Here is a 17,947-nt window from a genome sequence, read left to right as displayed (position 1 = left end):
TGTTCTGTGTTTGTACAGCGCCTAGCGCAATGAGATCCTGGGCCATGACTGGGGCTGCTAGGTGTAATTCAATACAACTTATGTTAGGACAGGATGTTAGATTCTTCAGCCTTAACTGTATTTCACAATCTGATTTGCTTTCCCCTATTGCTGCGGTTTGTTTACTTTCTGCATTTCACTTAGGGCATCCTAAAGCCAGGCTAGTCAGTTTCACGTTTGTTTTGAGTCAGTTTCACTTTCTGGTTCACCTGCACTAGCGCTAGGTGATTGACCCAGGCCAGGCCACTTTCTCCTAGCTTCTGCCAACTAGTGCTCCAGAATCTGGGCCTTTATTCAAATAAAAATAACACATCCCTAGGCCTTATGGTTACAGAGAAAACTCTTCAACATGAGAACTGAGGTGGTGATGTCCCCCGAATCCTAAGAGAAGGGTGTCCTACCCCATGCCATCCCAAGGGGCATTAGCCCTGAAATCTGACAAGGAGCATTTCCAGGGCAAGGCTGTGAACTATTTCACAGCTGATCAATGCCAAACAGAGGGCAGAGCACACTCTGAAGATCTACACGCCTTTCCGAAAGGCTGCCTCCTGGGAAAGCACCATCCCCTGTCTGCTCCCCAAAGCTGCGGCGGGTCTCGCTGCAGGGCACAGATGTGTGTGTCCATGCGCCTGTGGGCTGTGATCTAACACAACTTTGCTTTATTAGCCAAACCAAACTTAGCAACGTTTCTATCGGCCTTAGAGCTGCAAACCTCTTCTTTTTTTGCAGTCTTTTTTTTTTTTTTTAATTCTGCCCTAGCTGAACCGACTGTCCCTTTAAAGCTAAGTTATGGTGAGAAACCGGGAAACTGAAAGTGCTGTAACAGTGGTTCTCATCGCTTGCAGCCCACAGCTGCCGCCTCTGTGACATCCTCAGGGCCATCCAAGTAGTAAATATATAATATAGTGCAGGGGTTCTCAAACTGGGGGTTGGGAGGTTATTACATGGGGGGGGTCACAAGCTGTCAGCCTCCACCCCAAACCCTGCTTTGCCTCCAGCGTTTATAATGGTGTTAAACATATACAAAAGTGTTTTTCATTTATGGGGGGGGGGTGCACTCAGGGGCTTGCACCAGCACAAACGTTTGAGAACCACTGATCCAGTGTGTGGACAACAAGGAGTCCGGTGGCACCTTAAAGACTAATAGATTTCTTTGGGCATAAGCTTTCGTGAGTAAAAACCTCACTTGTGTGGACGCTGCCTATGCGGCTCAGAATGGCAAATGAATTGAAAACCGCTGGCTATCGGAGGGGCCTGTTTTAAGACCCTGGGCCAGGAGATCTGTGGTCAGCTCCTACCTCTGCCGCTCTGTCCCTGTGAGACACCGGGCAAGGCACGTCCTCTCTCTGTGCCTCAGTTTCCCATGAGTACGAGGATGGGATCCTCTTTCATCTTTGTTCAGCTGATACACTTTTCAGGGCTAACCCTCTCCGCTAGGTGGACGTACAGCGCCTAGCACCCCGGGGCCGGGTGCGTGGAGCAATAAGGAGCGTTCTGAGCTGGCCTTTACTGGAAGGCGGAATGGGGAACCACAAAGCAGAGGCTGCAGAAGCCAGGCGGGTTGTGAAAGAGTTACTGAAAATGGGCCGGCGCGGGGCAGGTGTGAGAGTTGCGTCACCTCCAATCTCCCTGCTGACTCGGCATGGCTGATCCTTCTCTCTCAGGCTCCACCCCGGCTAATGGTGCGCGGGGGGGGGATAAAACTTCTCTAGCGCCTCCCAAACATTAAAGAATAAGGCTGCCCTCGCTCGGAGCCGCTTCACAAGCCCGAGAGCCAGGCTGGGAAGAGAGCTGGATTTCCCCCTTGTTGTGCGCGCTCTGGACTAGCCCGGGATTCACCTGCTTGGGGGACGATTGGAGCCGGATTGGATCACGTGCTTACCGGGATATAGTTTCTTTTTTGGGGGGGCCCCGAGCCGTTCCGGCTGCGCGCAGGGTGAAGGAGGCGAAGGGGAAGGATTCGCTGGACCTGGTAAGTCATTTCGTGCTGTTCCCGGGCGGGGGGATTTAACTCCTCTCAAGCCAGCGACTGAGAGCGCCCGGAGGAACCCGGCTGGGCCCCCCACGAGATTCCTGCTTGTTTGGCTTCGGGCCTTAAAGACAACTCCCAAATCTATCTTTTAAACGAGGGTTTCGGTGTCTTTTAAGGAAGAGGGGCGGGCTGTCGGGGAGAGAGTCACTGGCTCCGATTCCGATCTCGCTACCGATGTAGAGCCTTTGGAGCGGCTCCTGGTTCACACCACAGTCTGATCGGCACCTAGCTACTCCTTGGCAAACTAAACTGAGAGTAAAGGCTCCCCTGTAGTCACCCCTTTCCGGGGAAACCTTCCAGGAGTCCCACAGCGGCCAGATCCCATTTTGAAGCGTCTCTCAGGGGGCTCCCTCCGAAAAAGTTTCTTTCTGACTTCAATGAAACTCGAGGCAACCTGAGTCGATTGGAGTTGTTTTTCATTGGCAGTTCTGCTTGAATCGAACAAGGCAGATGTCACTGAAAAGGCTTGGCAGGATTGGGGTTTTTGGATTTTAAACTTTCCTGAGAGCGTTTGTAGGTGACTTTAATCTACAGTTTCAAATCTAATGCCTGGGGGAGAATGGGAGACACCCAGGCGTGGCTGGATGGAAGAAAGAGATCCGAGTTGTCACGAGGGAGTGACTGTAGCGCTCCTTATTTTGAGCAGAAATCAATCATTTGATTTCACCTTCCCAGGCGAGGGCAGGAGTTAAGGCGACTTATTTCAGGCCGGATGTTCCAAGGGTTCAGCCCCCACCCGGGGGAGGGAGGCGGGTTTCCAGGCAATTCAACTCCCTGGTGCGTGATCCTTTATGACCCCATTGTTCAGAAGAACCCAGCCTGCTGCCCTCAGGTGCCAGAAAGGGCCGAGCCCTCGCCTACGCCGGGATGTGCTCCTCGGCCCTACACCCAGATCGGGTTGGTTAACTAACCTGCCCCTTGCTAGCCGGGCCGTCTACACACAAGATCGAATAGGGTTGGGGCGATGTTTGTGCCAACGCCCGTCTTAACCGCCAAAGGAGCAGCTGGCCAGGTATCGTTGTATTTAGGTAGTGGGGTGGTGGTGTTTTAAGTGGCTCTTCCGTTCCCATCTGCACAGAGGACACGCTGTTCCTACAGCGCTGACGGTCTCTGTGGGGTTGGTTCCCACACTCCAGGCAAGGCTCCCCGATTCTAACCTACCTGCCGGGCTTTCCGTACCCAGCAGGGGGCGCCCTTGCTTTGCGGATTCATTCGGCACCGTCTCTGGTTGCTGGGTTCATAACCCCCGCGTATAACACCGGGCAATTCTGCACCGCCAGTACGCGCTTTGACCTCCGGCTTTGGGGGGGGGGAGGGCAACTCTAACCCGGCCCTTGTCCCCAGCAAACCTTGAAGTTGCCTGGAACCGGAATTTGCCCAAGGAGGATTGCATCCGAGTCTGGGCTTTGCTCAGTCCTCATCCGCATGTTGTAATAGTTGGATATTTCCCCATAGACCCCCCCCCCCCCTCCCCCGCTCCTGCCAGTCAGTATGTGTGTGGGGGGAATGTCTGTCTGTCTCTCTTCACTTGCTGTTCGCTCCGTGACCTCCGCGCACTCCGGATTAGGCGAAAGCCGTTGCCAAGCGCTTCCACTGTTCCCAGCTCCTCGCAGACCTCGAGGGTCTAGAACCGGCCTGGGAGGGAGCACCCCGGCCGGCCATTGTTTGGAATAAGCGACATCCTTGGCGTAGTTCTGGAGCGACCACCTTCCTCCAGTTAATCCCCGGGGGGAGGGCGCTAGGCAAAGGATTTCCTTCCATCTTAAGAAATGTACATACCCTCCCCGCTCCTTAGAACAATGGCTTTGCGGCGCAGGCTCGGGTCATTCATGGCCTTTCCCGTGCACGGCTTGCGGGCAGCAGCAGAAACAAGGAAGACGCTGCAATTGTGTGTGTGTGTGTGTGTGTGTCGTCCCACGCCGGGACGGAGACCAGTCCCCAGACCTGGCCGCTGAGCACGCGTGTAAATCTCCCCTCACCCTCCCTTCCCCAAACCCAGGGAGCAGCTGAGCGGAGGTTTTTCTGCGAAGCCCTTTGTTGTGAGGCTAATATATTATGAATGGCTTAAAAAAAAAAAAGCGGGGGGGGGGCTGGCTTTGCAAGTGTGTGGGTGGGGAGGAATCTAGCCAGGCACCAGGCAACCCTCCTGTGTCCAGTGGGTCAGGATCTGCGGGGCAAGGGGGGGGGGGGGAAGGTGGGGGGGCGGGGGGGAGGGGAGGTGGAGGCGGAGCGCTCTGAAAGGGAGGGAGGAGTCAGGCTTCCACGTGGGGGAGCACCGGGCCGGCCGCGATTGGCCCCGGGTTGCCTGTCTCAACGTTCGGAGAGGCCGGGTTGGCTGGCGGCTGCGCGAAAGGAGTAAGAAGTGAATGAGGGGGGGAAATTAGCTCCGCCCCCCCCATAGAACGTTGATACATTATAACTTTTTGTGTGTGTGTGTGTGGGTACCGTGTGTGTGTTACTTTCACACCGCGACACCGGCGCAGCTCGGAGCGGCGGCTGCCGGGTAGCCGGGTTCAGCCCCAAGGGGGTGGGGAATCAGGAACGAAAAAGCTTTTTCCCCCCCACTTCTCCCTCTGCAGCCCCCCAGCACGGAGGCAGCACCCCCCCTTCTCTCTCTCTCACACACACACGCGAGCAGCATCTCCCGACGAGATCCGCGTCCTCAGGAGGCATCCGGGGAAGGGAAATCCCCGATGTGAGAGTGACTTGTGGGGTTTTATTCTTACTATTTTTTTAGGGAGGTTAAATCGGGGCAAACTCCCTTGTTCTTCAGGGAGAGCTGGTCCCCTCCCCTCCCCCACCAAGTCCCCTTTAAAACCCCGCGCGAGGAAGACCTGGAAGGACCCCACGGATCCGGAGTGACCCTTGGATATTAAACCGGAGCGAGAGAGGACTCGGGAAGGCGATCCCACCCCGGCTGGTGTGTGTGTGTGTGTGTGTGTGTGTGTGTGCGCGCAGCCGAACCGGGCGCTCTGGTCGCTCCTTTGTTCCCTTCCACTTCCTTTTTTTTGTCCACCCCCCCTCACCTTGGTTCCCCCCGTGCCACACCAACCGCTGCTCCCTGCCCGCCCCCCCAGGTCACCGAATGGACCAGCAGCCCAGCGCCAGGAGCTGCAGCCGGGGTGCCCCAGCCTGCGAGGCCGTCCCGAACGAGCCCTCCATGAATCTGTACATCAACACCACCACCGGGACCCGTTATGAGCTCTCAGTCCCCGTGGAAGAGACGGTGGAAGGACTGAAGCGGAGACTGTCCCAGAGGCTCAAAGTGCCCAAGGAGAGGCTGGCTCTCTTGCATAAAGAAAGGTAGGTCTAGCACCCCCCTCCCCCCATAAACTACCCCAGGAGGGACCCAACTCAGGGGCTCACCAATCTGTGGGGCGGGGGGGCGAGCAAGGATCTCCCCCCCCCTCCCCCAGCCCCTTGGCGCTTTGGTTTCTTTAAAGTGGCTAGTAGAGGGGTTTAATTCTTCGCCTCTATTGCAAAGCAACGGCTCCCGGGGGCCCCTGCGTGTGTGTGGCCCCATTTCTCAACCTCCTGCACCAGGCGGGATGGGTCCCAGTCTCCCACACCAGTCGTCTCCCCTAGCACGGCTGGGCTGAGCCGAGCCGGGGTCCCAGGGAAGCTACTGGGATCTGGACCTAAAATGGAGCCTCTCCGTAGGCTTTGATCCCACAAAAGTTTCCCCTGGCTTTGTGTGCGCGCGGTGCCCCATCCTGCCTGCACCCCGCTGGGGAGCCGTGTTGCACTGAGTCACTAGGAAGTGCGCGGCGCGGTGCCCTTTGTTCTAAAGGTTGAACCGAGGTGGGATCCAGAGGCGGCTTTTTCCCGGCACGACGCTCCCCCCCGCCTCCTTTTCCAAAACCCAAATGCAGGCGAGGACGGCGGGGGGAGGGGGGGCTCTTTGAGAGTTGAATTCTGGCGTGGCAGGGCTGGGAGGTGGGATAGTCCTTTGTTTAGCAGGAGCCAGGTTTGTGGCAGATCCGAGACTGGTCAAGGCTTAAGGTGCAGAAAGGGGGGGGGGGCTTTCTGTGGGATACTCTTCCCGCACCCCTTCCCTTCTAGGCCCCCCCCCAACAGTAGCCAAAATAGAGAAAGGAACCTCCGAGACTAAAATGAAGGAGCTTTTGCTCTTGATTGGTTCCCCTCCTTGTGCAGCCGGGTTGAGTGAATGAAGCACCCTGGCAGGGTGTCTAATTGAGGGGGGGTGGCTGTGTGTGTGTGTGTGGGGGGGGGGGAGAGATCCTTTACATCTATGATTACAGTGCTTGGAGGGGAAAAAAAGGGGGTGGGTGTCCACCCCCCCCCCCCCCCCCCCCCCCCCCCCCCCAAACTGGTCACAATTTCCTCCTCTCTCTGCCCCCCACCCCCAGTCATCTGAATCCTGCCTGTCCTCTGGGGGGAGGTTTTGTTAGACACACAAGCTAGTGCCTCCTCTTGTGTGCCAGTCTGCTGCACACACACTGCCCGGGTTAGTGGCAATGGCTGCTTGACTGATGACTGCAGTGTCGTTCCCTGCCTCCTGCCCCTCGGATAGGATGTTTACATAATAAACTGGAGGGGGAGCGAGACGGACACAATTGTGCATTGAGGGGGAAGGGGCTGGAATGAGATTCAGAGGGTAAACTGGGGGGCGGCATTGTGCTAAATGTAAATTAACCCCCCCTGCCGATCCTGCAGCCCCCTGGCCTGAGAGCCAGTTCCGAGTCAGGGGAGCCATGAGGGAGCTCAGGAGGGTACCTGGGTTGGGTCCTAAAGCAAACCAGGCCCCCTTCCTTTAACCGTCCCTTTCTGCTGGATGTGCACGTTACTGATTTAATACCAGGGAGCTCTGACGTCCTTCTCTCTGTCCATGGCTTTTTCCCTTCTGCAGTCGGCTCAGCTCTGGAAAGCTGCAGGATTTGGGGGTCGTGGAAGGAAGCAAACTGACGCTTGTCCCCACAGTGGAAGCTGGCTTGATGGTAAATGGCTTTTTATTATTTCCCCCCCGCCCCCAACACACACATTCTGCTCATCTATTATTAAAGGGCTAGAATGTGATCTCGCTCAGCAGAACGGATGCCACTTCCTCCAACACAACCCTTTGGGAGGGGAGGGGAGGAAGGTTGGCGCTGGGAACGGCAGCAAGTTTAATATTTCATTGGTTGCTCTGTAGCTCGGTGTATAAATAGTGAAAGTGACATGCAATCCACCCACCCACCCCCCAGCCACACGCGCACACACCCCCTTTTTTATTTTTTCTTTCAGTCTCAGGCATCCAGACCAGAACAGTCAGTGATGCAGGCTCTGGAAAGCTTAACTGAAACTCAGGTGAGAAGCAGAAATATTGATGCATTGACATGGACAAAGATTTCTCTGCAGGGGGCTTGTATCTGACCTCCCCCCCCCCCCCCCTTCCCCGCCCCCACAGCTTCCTGTATGCGCTGAAGGCTAGAGATCTCAGCAAAAGAGAAACCTAGAGGCCTGTGTCTGTGGTGAAGGGATTTGATGATCATTTGTTACTGTACTGCCTAAAGGCCTTGACCCAAATCAGGGCCCCGCTGTGCCAGGTACTGCACACACACCTAGGGAGAGACGGTCCGTGCCCTGAAGAGTTCAGTCTAAATCAGTGGTTCTCAACCTGCAGTCCAATCAGCACACCGCTGCGGCCCACGTGACATCCTCAGGGCCATACAGGTCATATCTATGTATTGTCTGGATGTGGCCCACATACCACACACGGAGAGCCACATGTGCGGCCCACAATGGTAAAGAGGTTGAGAACCACTGGTCTAAATAGAGTGGGAGGGGAAACTGAGGCAAAGGATGGCGAAGGGTCTAGGCCAAGGTCAGTGCTGCCTCTGCCAAGGTCCTGACCTCAAGGTGCGCTGCAGGGTCCCCATTCTCGACACAGCGGGTGTATTTGGGGACTGATTTCCCCATTTTCCCCCAATTTAAAGACAAAAGCAGGATTCCTACCCTAACAGTTGCTTTTAATGCTTGAGGGAATATTGTGTCTGCAGAATCAGGCGGGGGGAGGGGCCTTGTGTGTGTATATGCGGATCCTACCAGGACACAGCTTTGTGTTGGAGGTTTGCACCTTCAGATCACAAGGGGGTGGGGGCTCTTCTCCCAGGGCCTGAGCCGCCCTTCAGGAAAACCAGACGCAGCAGCTTTCGAATGTCTGCACTATGGTCTTGAGCTTATGGTTGGGGAGGGGGCAGGGGGTGGTGCTGGGTTAGGATAACTGTGAAGTTACTTGACGGCTGGCTGCCTGCGCTCCCAAAGAGGAGAGGTTGCTAATCAGACAAAGGGGGGGAGGGTTTTTTATTTTTCTTTTTCTTTCTCTACCCATGGCTTGGGCTTCAAGGAAACCCTCCCACTGCTGGGTGACCCTCTGATGTGTGTCTGAGGGGAGGTGGGGAGGGAAGGAAACGGCAGACTGCAGCTGGGTGTGGAATTCACCTCTTCACCTCCCTCTGGCTTTAAAGTTGAGCGGGTTCCTGCTTCTTTGTTTTTGGTCTTAAAAATTCTCTCTCCTTCCTCCCCGGCGAGCCCTTGAGTTTATTTTTAAAAGACTTTTCAAGTCCCTGGATTAATTCTGAGCCACCAGCGCAGTGCCGGGGGCCACTTCCCATCCCCCAAGCGCTGTGCAAACACCTGCGAATGCCCAGCCCTGCTTGGTACCTTTTTAACTGCTCTCCTCTGGAGCTGAGTGGGTGGGGAAAACATGGGAGGCTGGCTGCAGCGCTTCCTTGCAGACCTGCGTGCCAGGACTCTGCTGCTGTGGGGCTAGTGCTTTTCTAGGCCAGGGCACCTGGAAGGGTGGCAGAGCCACCAGGCCCCTCCGCACACTGTGCAGTGTGGATCTCCCCAAAGTCACCTTGCAACCTGGATGCACTTGGCCCTCCTGCGGACGACCTTGACTCTGTACGGCCCATCTAACGCGCTGCTTGGTGAGCTGCTGCAAAGCCAACTGGGTGCTTCTGGGGTTGGAGGGTTCCTGCCCCCCCCGGGGGGGAAAACAGAGCACCCCATCCCCCTGCGCTTGGACACGGCTTCCCTGTGAATCTAGCCAGGCTCACAACGGTGAACTGCTGCAGGGATCTGGGTTCCGGCAAAGGGCCGGAGGCCCGTCTCCTACGTGGCTTTTGGGCATGAGTGCTTTTCTGGGTTGGCATGGGGCATTGGTGAAATGCTAGCGGCTCAGTGGCGTGTTCTGGCAGAAGGCGAGTTGGCTTCAGGTCCCAGTTTCTCAGCTTGGTTTGGGGTCTGATCAGTTGAGACCTTCCCCCACCCCTCACCTGCCTCGGGGATGGTCTTGGAGTTGTCCCCCTGTCCCTCCTTTCAGGGTGGGGGCCGTGCACACAGGGCGCAAGACGCTCCCTGTGACGAGTTGTTCTGGTTGCAGCCTGGGTAGGAGCCCTGAGGAATCTCCCTGCCCCTCCCAGGCCTAGAAAGAAGCAGAGGGCAGGAATCCTCCTGGGTCGGGCTAAGATTCCTGGCTGGGGCTTGCTGTCTCATGCCCCGGGAGGGTGGGCAGGGGCAGAGCCAGCAACGAGGCTGGGGTGGGGTCGTCCTGCATGGTGTGTGCATGTGTTGTCTCATCTTGAAAACTTGTATGATGGCCCAGCCAACATGGTAATGGGGGAGTGGTGGCTGCTTTAAGGAAAGGGGCGGGGGGAGAGGGGGGAGAGCTGGCCGACCTGCCTGGAGCAGGGCTGGCTTTGATTACCATGCTTGTGTCTGCAGGATGGAATCGGTGCATTCCAGGCTTTGCAGCGAAAGGGTTTATTCCTCCTTTGTGGCGTGTCGGTGGCGGGGCGGGGGGCCAGGGGGTTAGAAGGTTGCTCCTTAGAGGCGCTGAATTGCAGAGGTGTAGGCTCTCCTGGTCAGTCTGTGTCCCATGCGCCTTGGATGCAAAGTGTAGGTCCCAGTCGAAGCTGCCCCCCCCCCCCTTCCTCTGTCACTGAAGCTAGAGCCGGAAAAGGCCTCCCATGCCACTAGTCTCTGTTCCCTACTGCAGTAAAATGAGTGGGAAGCCCAGGCTGGGAAGTGGTGACCCCCCCGCCCCCCATGGGTTTGTTGACAGGATCTCTGCCTCAGGAAGCCTTCTCTGAGCACAGAGGAACAGCCAGCACCTGGGGGCCGGGGACAGGAAACCACGCCTCTCATTCATGCTTCTCGCCTTGGTTCTGCCTGTGTAGGGCTCTCTGATAATAGCAGGGAGATCTGCTGTGCTCCGACTTCCTCTGGGGGGGGGGGTGTGTGTGGGTGGGAGAAAACGCCATCTAAGCCTTCCCCTTGGTACCTTAAGGAAATGACTACCGGGCAGGAGGCGTGGCGCTTACCCCAAGCTGGGGGCCGGGTTCCCGTGGCGCGGCTGATGTCCTAGTAGTTGCTGGTGAACTTCCTGCCAAAGCTCATGCCACATTCAAGGGGTCGGATGATGCCCCTTTCCTAGGGGGACTGCCCACCGGCTCAGCAGAGCTGCCGGGTGGTGAAGGGGTATTGGTCCTTGTCCAGCAGCCTCCGCCATGCATGCAACCTTCCCCACCCTACCCCAGCGTAGCTTAGCCTGCCTGCCGGGACTGGGGAAGAGGGTACTGGTGTCTCTGGGGCTCTAGGCACCATCCCAGACCCTGCCGGAGTGGGTAGGGATCTGTACTCCCATTGGAAGGCCCCGCAGCCCCTCCCAGCAGCACGGATTCAGGGCCTGGCTCCGTTTCTGAGGTCACTAGGTGGCTGAGGCGAGAGGAATGTTATTTCTCAATGGTGGAAGTTTTTTGTGTTTTGGTACTTCATCCTCCCTCCCCCCCCCTTTTTTCCCTCTGGATGGAAAATCCCTCAGCAGCAGCGGCCGTGGTAGAGTGCCGGTGTCAGGGTTCCAGCTGCAGCTGTGTGCAGCTGGAGAGAAGGTTGTTAAGCCTATTCTGGGGGAGGGCAGAGGCTGTTTCCTTCCCCTTGGTTTGGATCGGCTTCTCTCTGGGTCTGACCTGGGCTGACCCATAGCATCAAGCCTGCGTTTTGTGGGGCGCTGGCCCTGCCCCGTGGGGAGAGGGCTCTGCCCTGCGTAGGGCACTGTATTCTCTTGAGTAACCAGGTCAGAGGACAGTCTTGTCAATAACAGGGGGGGGAGGGCTCTGATTTCCTGCCCCCTCCCAGCTGGTACCAGTCTCCTATTGCGCTGGTGTCAGGGCGCCTCCCTGCTGAGCCAGCCAGCCATCCATCCATCCACTGGCACCCACCCTGTTCTCATCCCCTGCTGGGCGGGGGGTGGGGGAAAGCAAAGGTTACATCAGGGCAGGCGCTTGGAGAGGAGGGAATGCAGCGTTCTGTGAGTCATCCGCATTTCTGGGAATCAGCAGGGACGCGCTCCCTGTATCTCCGGGGCTGGATTCGGAGACAGTAAATTAGATTTCCCTCCCCGGACTTGGCAACAGCCTGCAGGGTCCCTGCTGCTGGTTCGTCTCCCCCCGCCCCTCCCTCGCTTCCCAACGGATCTAGGACAGCAGAATCCCTGGGGGAAACTGGCAGGATCCCCGGGACCTAGCACAACCATTCCTGTCCTGGGTGCGGACATTCCTCTCCTACCTGCGGGCGGGGAGGGGCGGGGGGGGAGACGAATATTGCCCCATCCAGGGCGCTGGCTGGACAGGGAGGGGGCAGTGGCCTTGCTCCAATGGCCAGTGAACTCAGTGGGAGCCTTTCCATCCCTTCTGTGGGCGTTGGAGCGGGCTGGCTGGGCGGGATGTGTTTATGTTGGAGCATCCTGCTTTCGGGGGGGGGGGGGCTGAAAGAATGGGGGGGGGGGGGGAGCCATCCCACCCTGCCCCTGCTCGGAAGGTGGGGGTACCCAGAGGGGGCGTTCATTTGGTGACAGGGATTGGTTGGTTCGGTAACTAGCAAGCCCAGGAGGGACCGGTGTGCCGGCGTTCACAAGGGGGAGCACTCGAAGGAAGGGGGATGGGGTGGGGGCAGTGGCTGGGTTAGCTTGATGGCCCCCATCGGGGTTCAGGATTTGGGCCGGTGTTATTGAATGGGGGGGGACAGGCTACAGGGCTGGGCTGTGGGATGGGGTGGCACTGGCTGCCAGGCTAGGGGAGAGGGGGTGCTATGGGAGGCGATCGGTTTTGGTGCAGGGCTAGTGAAATGGCTGGCTGTCTCCACTCCCTTCCTGGCAGGGGAGAGGGGATGGGGTGTCTCCTGCGGGGGGTGGGGGGGCAGGGGGGGTGGAATCTGGAGCCGTTTCCCTGCTAATCTCAGTGCTACCTCTGTTAAACCTGCTCCCGCCTCCTTGGCGTTTGCAAGAACCGGCTGGCGTGTGTGTGATGCCGAGGGTTGGATAACAGCCCCCCGACTCCCGGCCCTGCGCTCGGAGAGGAAGGGATTATTTTTAGTGCTGCTGGGAGCCGACAGGCGGTGAGCTCACGCTCGCTCCAGGCTCTCCAGTTTCCTTGGCTAATAACAGCCAAGGGTCAGGAAGGGGTGTGCAAGGAGGAAGGTGTGAGTCAGGCTCGCTGCCAGGAAGGAGAGGGAGCCTTGGGTGGCTGCTGACGTCAAGGGGACCTGGAGGAGTCTAGAGAGACTTGGGGACTGTCACTGAGAGTGTGTGTGTGTGGGGGGGGTGTGTGTGTGACTGGTTTAAGAGGGAGGCAGGATTGTATAATGGCTGGAGGAAGGACACTGGGGAACCAGGACTCCTGGGTTGCCTCCTCAGCTTGGGGAGGGGAGTGGAATCTAGTGGTTAGAGCGTGGCGGGGGGGACGACTGGGAGACAGGACTCCTGGGTTCTATCCTTGGCTTGGGGGGGAAGTAAGTGTGTGTGGAGGGGAGACGGCACATCTGGATTATCTGCCACTGACTCACAGGGGAGTCCTGCCCCCCACCCCCTCTCTCTGCACCTTGGCTTCCTCCCCCATGCGATGGGGACAGTACCTGGAATGGGATGTTCATGAGGTTTCACAAGATCATGGTCGTAAACGGCTTTCAGGTCTCTGATGAGCGCGCAAGGCCAAAACTGTGCTCAGCTTGGGGGAGGGGGAAATGAACCCCACTTTGGGGCTAAATCAGAGGGACTCAAAGTCTGGCCCACCCTGTACATGCTGGAAATGGTCAATATTTTGCCTGGTGGAAGGAATTAGCTACTCCCCTCCACCTGCTTTCTTTGCACCTGAGCTGGTAAAAGATGATCAGCAGAGGGTGGGGAGGGGGAAGGCCAGCGTGCTGTGGGGCTGATACCCAGCAGTGCCTGTTTCTGTAGGGGTGAGTGAGGAAGCTGGGTGGGGGTGGGGGAAGGCTCTCTGAGCCCCCTCCCATCTGGGGAGCCAGGCTTTTCTCCGTATGTTAATCTCCCCTCTGGGAGGCTTTCCCCTCCCCGCTCCCGGAGAACAAGGGAGCAGTCTCCATTGAGATGAGAAGGGGGGTGGAGGGGATTCTGGGGTGCCCCACACCCTCTCAAAGTGCCTCTCTCCTGGGCAGCGATGCTCCCGCACTGGAGACCCTTTGTTCGGCTGGCGGGGGCGAGCGCCGTGTGTTTGAATGGCTGGATGCTCGATTCGGGGGGAGGGGGGCTGGGAGTCGTGACTGCTGGGCCTTTGATTGAGGGGAATCTTTTGTGGCTGGAGGGAGGGGAATCGTGACTGGCGGGCATAGGAGGGGACTCTGCTGGTAGAAAAGGGCTTAGCTGGCCCCTCTCTCTGGGAGTGTGCATGAGGCGCTCGCTCGGGCTGTGGGTTTATCGGGTGCATGTGCATTGGGGAGTCCAACCCCCCCTCCCCATGTCGGGGCGCACTGAGTTTTCCCTCCACCCCTTTACAGATGGAGAAACTGAGGCGCACAGAGGAACATGAGAGCCACAGAGGCTGGGATTAGATTGGGGGGGTCCTTCCCCTCTTCCCCTCCCCCCCCACGTCCAGGGCTCTGAGCAGGGTAGGTGGGCGCACACATCTCCTCCCTGGGCCGTCACCAGGACGGAGGAGTGTTCCCTCCCCCCAGCTGTAACCTTGATGGCCGAAGTTGCAGCATCTCTTTCACGCCCACCTCTTCCTCTGCGGCCTCCATCTGACGCGCTCGGGGGTTCGCTGTTATTTTTAAGCTGCTTTTCCCACGGCTTCTCAGAACTCAGCGTCTCTCTTGGATGGTGGGGGGGGGGGGGAAGGGTGGGATCCTGGTATGAGGCCGAAGCTATTGCTGGGGATGGGGAGAAGCGGGTGTAGGGGGAGTCCCTGCTGCTGGACAAGCTAGGGCGGGGGTGGCGCTACCCCGGCCAGAGGAGATTGGTGCTGGGCACGGGGGTAGCTGCAGACAGCAGGGCTGGCTGGGTGCACAGCTGAGAACAGAGGCCTCCCTTCTGTTCTGTGGGGGTGTATGGATTGCACCCCGTTTGGCAGGCTGAGGACAGGAGGATCTGTCTGCATCTCAGGCGCTTACAGCCCAGCGCCACCCGGCTTAGACAAATATTTATCCTTGCCAAGCAAAGGCAGGGAGCGAAGTGTTTGTTCACGAATCCTCCCCTCCCTTCCCAGGACCCTCCTCAGTCAAGAAGCAGAGGGGCCGATCCTGCCCGGTCCCTCACCCGGTGTTGGGCTGCGGCCGATTGAAAAGCCACCTGTCCCGCTGCACTAGGGGTGGGCGGGGTGGACCCATGACCGATCCCTGCTGGGGTGTCCTTCCCACTAGGGGGTGTATGTGACTAAACATCAGCATGGCCTGGTCACCTCCCCACAACCAGGATTGCTGTGTGTGTGTGTCTGCCCTGTCCCCCCTGACTGCTGGACTCAGCGGGGTGGGGGTGGGGGGGCAGAGGCATGGCCGTACACCCCCAGAGCCCTAAGGGAGCTTGTGGGGTGGGACGGTAGAGAAATCGGCTGCAGTTTGCTGGCTGGAAGGGTCCGAGGTAGTTGGGATCCTCCGCTTCTGAGAGCGGGACAAAGGGGTGAGCTGGAGAGGAGGCTGAAGGAATAGCACCCTTCCCCCCCCCCCCGCCTGGCGAGGGTTAAAGCCGGCCCGCCTGGCGGGTGGAATGCTAAGTGGCAGTGGGGGGGGCCCTGAGGCAGCACTGAGCTGGGCCTTTAATATTCCCCCCACCTTTCCTCAGAGCAGATGGCGGGTGATTTACGCTGCCAGTCACTTCCTAGAATGAGTAATGAGTGTGGGGGGGTGCTGTTGGGGGGGCATGGGGAGGGGTTTTTCCAGCAGGCTATGTCCCCCCCCGCACCACAAACCTACCTATGATTTGGGCATCCCATGCTTTTTTAGGAGTTCCCTGCTCCTCTCCCCTCCCAGCTGCTCCATCACCTGCCACTCTGAGCTTGGGTGGGTTTTGGGGGGGCGGGGGCAGTGTGATTGACTCCTCTCCCCTCCCCCTCCCCCCATTGTAGGTGTTGGGGGGGCGTTGAGGCTCTCTGCCTCTTGGTGGCCTTTGCACTTGCTGCTTGAGTCATGCTGCAGAGGGGCTCGCCCGCCCCCGGAGCGCTGCGCTGGGGGTGCACGTGTCCTTGCCTGCCCCCTCACAGTCCTCTAGTTGCCTTCCTGAGTTGCTGCCCCCCCCCCCCCCCCCCCGGCCGGTCCCTGGCCACGCACACACCTGGCTGGGGGCTGCTTCACCCTGCCTTGCTCTACGTGACTTGGCGGCTCTGCTCCGGGGGGGGGGCAGAAGTGCCCCCATGCCCAGGGGAAGGCTCTGAGGCCAGGCCTCCCCCATCCCTTCACTTCTAGTGCCAGGCAGCGGAGCTGTGGGTATCGCAGGAGCTGGGGGCTGGCGGCACAGCCCTTCAGACTGGCCCCCCTCCCTGCCCCCTCTGTGTGGCTTCCCTGCCTGTCTGAGCTGCAGGTGGCCCGGGCACCCACGCTCCCTTGGCACGGGGTGGGTTCCTGGGGGCTGTGATGTCAGCTGCCTTGGGCCATGGTAACCTCTGTTGTGGGGTCTGCACGGGTGGGGATGGGGGAGTGAGTCTCTTCCCCCTTCCTCGCACAGTGCGTGATACAGGGTTGGGGGGTGGGGGCTCCCGTAGAAGGCGCTCTGTGGTCGCCCTCAGCGAGTGACACACAGCGCTGGTGGGCTTGGCTGCAGAAAGGTCAGGGGTGCATGTAGGGGGAGCTGCGAAAGGGTGACTAACGGCTCGTGGGTGACAGCTGCTGGGTGGGCAGAGCGTGTGAGCTGGCTGGGCTGCGGGGGCTTCGGGAGAGCCCCCTTCAGCACAGATCCTGTCGGTGAAGCAACTTTACCCCTGGGGGGCAGAGGGGACTCCCTGCCCAGCTGGGCCTGGATGTCCAGCCTCCCTTCTCATGCCACCACAACGGCCCCCCAAGGCGCTCGCTCGGCTCAAACCCGCCGTCAACTCGGGGTTGTATATGGGGGCTCTGTGGTGATATACACTCAGTGACACCCCCCTCCCCAGCCTCTCTCTCTCTCTCTTTCCTCCCCTTCCTGGTCACCTGAATCCATGGGATCTGATTAGTGACTAGGGAGATTAATTTCTCCGGCCGCGCCTTCCCCCTGGTGAATGGTCAGAGAATTCAGCAGCTGTGTGTTTCCCTCTTCCCCCACACCCCCAAGTGCTGACTTCTTCCTCTCACCCCCCAGCTCAAACCCCGGAGGCCCCTCCTCTCCCTGCAGCCTCGCTGATTGGGGTGGGGAATATGTCACAAGGCAGCGTGGCAGATGGGGGGGCACCCGTCCTGAACTGCCGGACCTTGTTGAGGGTGCCCATACACCCAAGTGCTGTGGGGCGCAGGGTGTGGTTTGATACATGGACAGCTTGGCTTTCCCCAGTCCCTTGGTCCTGCTCGTTAGCCTGCCAGTTAATGAGAGCCCGGCTAGCGGGAGATTGGACAGAGCTGGGGCAAGGTGGCATATCTTTGGGCTGAGCACTGGATGGAGCAAAATTCCTGAGCGTGAAATCCACAGTGGGTTTTCCCCCTGGTTAAAGGTCCCGCTGGAGAGCTCCAGCTGTTGGGGGAATTCCCCTCTTCCCAGCATCCCCCAGGGATGCGCTGAAATCCCAACAACCTCTCCAGGACTCTTGCAGATAGTTCAGTGGATGGTTCTTTGCAATCCTTCTGTGGCTGCTTTCCCCTGGACTGAGTCACTGTGCAGGGATTTGGCTCCCGTGCAGCCCTGGGACCCAAAGATCTAACTCCGAAATGGCCACTGAATTGTCTGGGTGTCTGTTTCTGGGCCCCCGGAGTTGGGTCCCGGCAGCTCACGTTGACGTAGGTTGGGCTTGTGGGTGCTGAGTGTCTCTGGAAGAAAGTCCAGCCCTGGGTGTCTCACATTAGCGTCTCTGTAGGATGGGAGACCCAGATGTTTCCTTTCCCCTTTTAAAGATCAGACATGTCATCTGCCTTTGTTTCGCAGGTGTGTGAGATGGGCCTCCATGCCCAGAAACTGGGTTTACCCAGTTCTTGAACAGGGCAAGTAGTCCGCTGAGGAACTTGCCACAAGTCCTATCCAAGAAAGAAGTGGGCTTAGCCCCTTGGGCTGGAGGGGTGTAGCCCTTACGTAGCAGTGCTTTGTAGGGGGAGCCCTGAACATGCCAGCTGAGTCATATTACAGAGCCTGGGAGGGCTACTATTGATCCAGATGGGGCGAGGAGCAGGGAAAATGGGGGTGAATCCCCAGCAATGGCTGTGACCTCCTTGGAAAAGAGGGAGTCGGGTGACTTTTTTTTTTTTTTTTTTTTTGGCATCCCGTGTGACTGTCGGCTGTGTCTCCGTCCCCTGCCGCTGTCTCAGGTGCAGCAGACTTGGCAGATGCTAGACTAGCCGGGGAAGAGAAGCCTCTTTCAGGCTATAGGGAAATGCAAATGCGCAGCTGTGCAAATGAACAGGGGTGCGTGTGTCACTGGGGTGGGGGTGAGCAGAAAGCGTCTGCAGTAACCGCCATAAAGAGTGTGT

General features: G+C 58.4%; 1 protein-coding gene across 3 annotated transcripts in view; it reads left to right on the top strand.

The window, feature by feature from the left end:
• Nucleotides 1-1,753: 1,753 nt before the first annotated feature.
• The window catches only part of MIDN (midnolin), a 33,052-nt gene continuing 16,858 nt past the window's right edge, over nt 1,754-17,947 (top strand). Inside the window, exons 1-4 of one of the 3 annotated variants that reach the window (XM_034755324.1) lie at nt 1,754-2,011; nt 5,149-5,374; nt 6,942-7,029; nt 7,316-7,378. In XM_034755324.1, coding sequence (XP_034611215.1) covers nt 5,157-5,374; nt 6,942-7,029; nt 7,316-7,378 — 369 coding nt within the window. In that variant the 5' untranslated portion in view covers nt 1,754-2,011; nt 5,149-5,156. Of the gene's footprint in view, nt 2,012-2,777; nt 3,084-4,393; nt 4,992-5,148; nt 5,375-6,941; nt 7,030-7,315; nt 7,379-17,947 lie in introns of those variants that run through there. The other 2 variants (XM_034755326.1, XM_034755325.1) reach the window with 2 other exon arrangements.

The sequence above is a fragment of the Trachemys scripta genome, chromosome 22, assembly GCF_013100865.1.
Source record: "Trachemys scripta elegans isolate TJP31775 chromosome 22, CAS_Tse_1.0, whole genome shotgun sequence".
Lineage (NCBI taxonomy): Eukaryota > Metazoa > Chordata > Testudines > Emydidae > Trachemys > Trachemys scripta.
The sequence above is the reverse complement of the archived record's forward strand: the minus strand, read 5'-3'. Positions and strand labels throughout refer to the sequence as shown.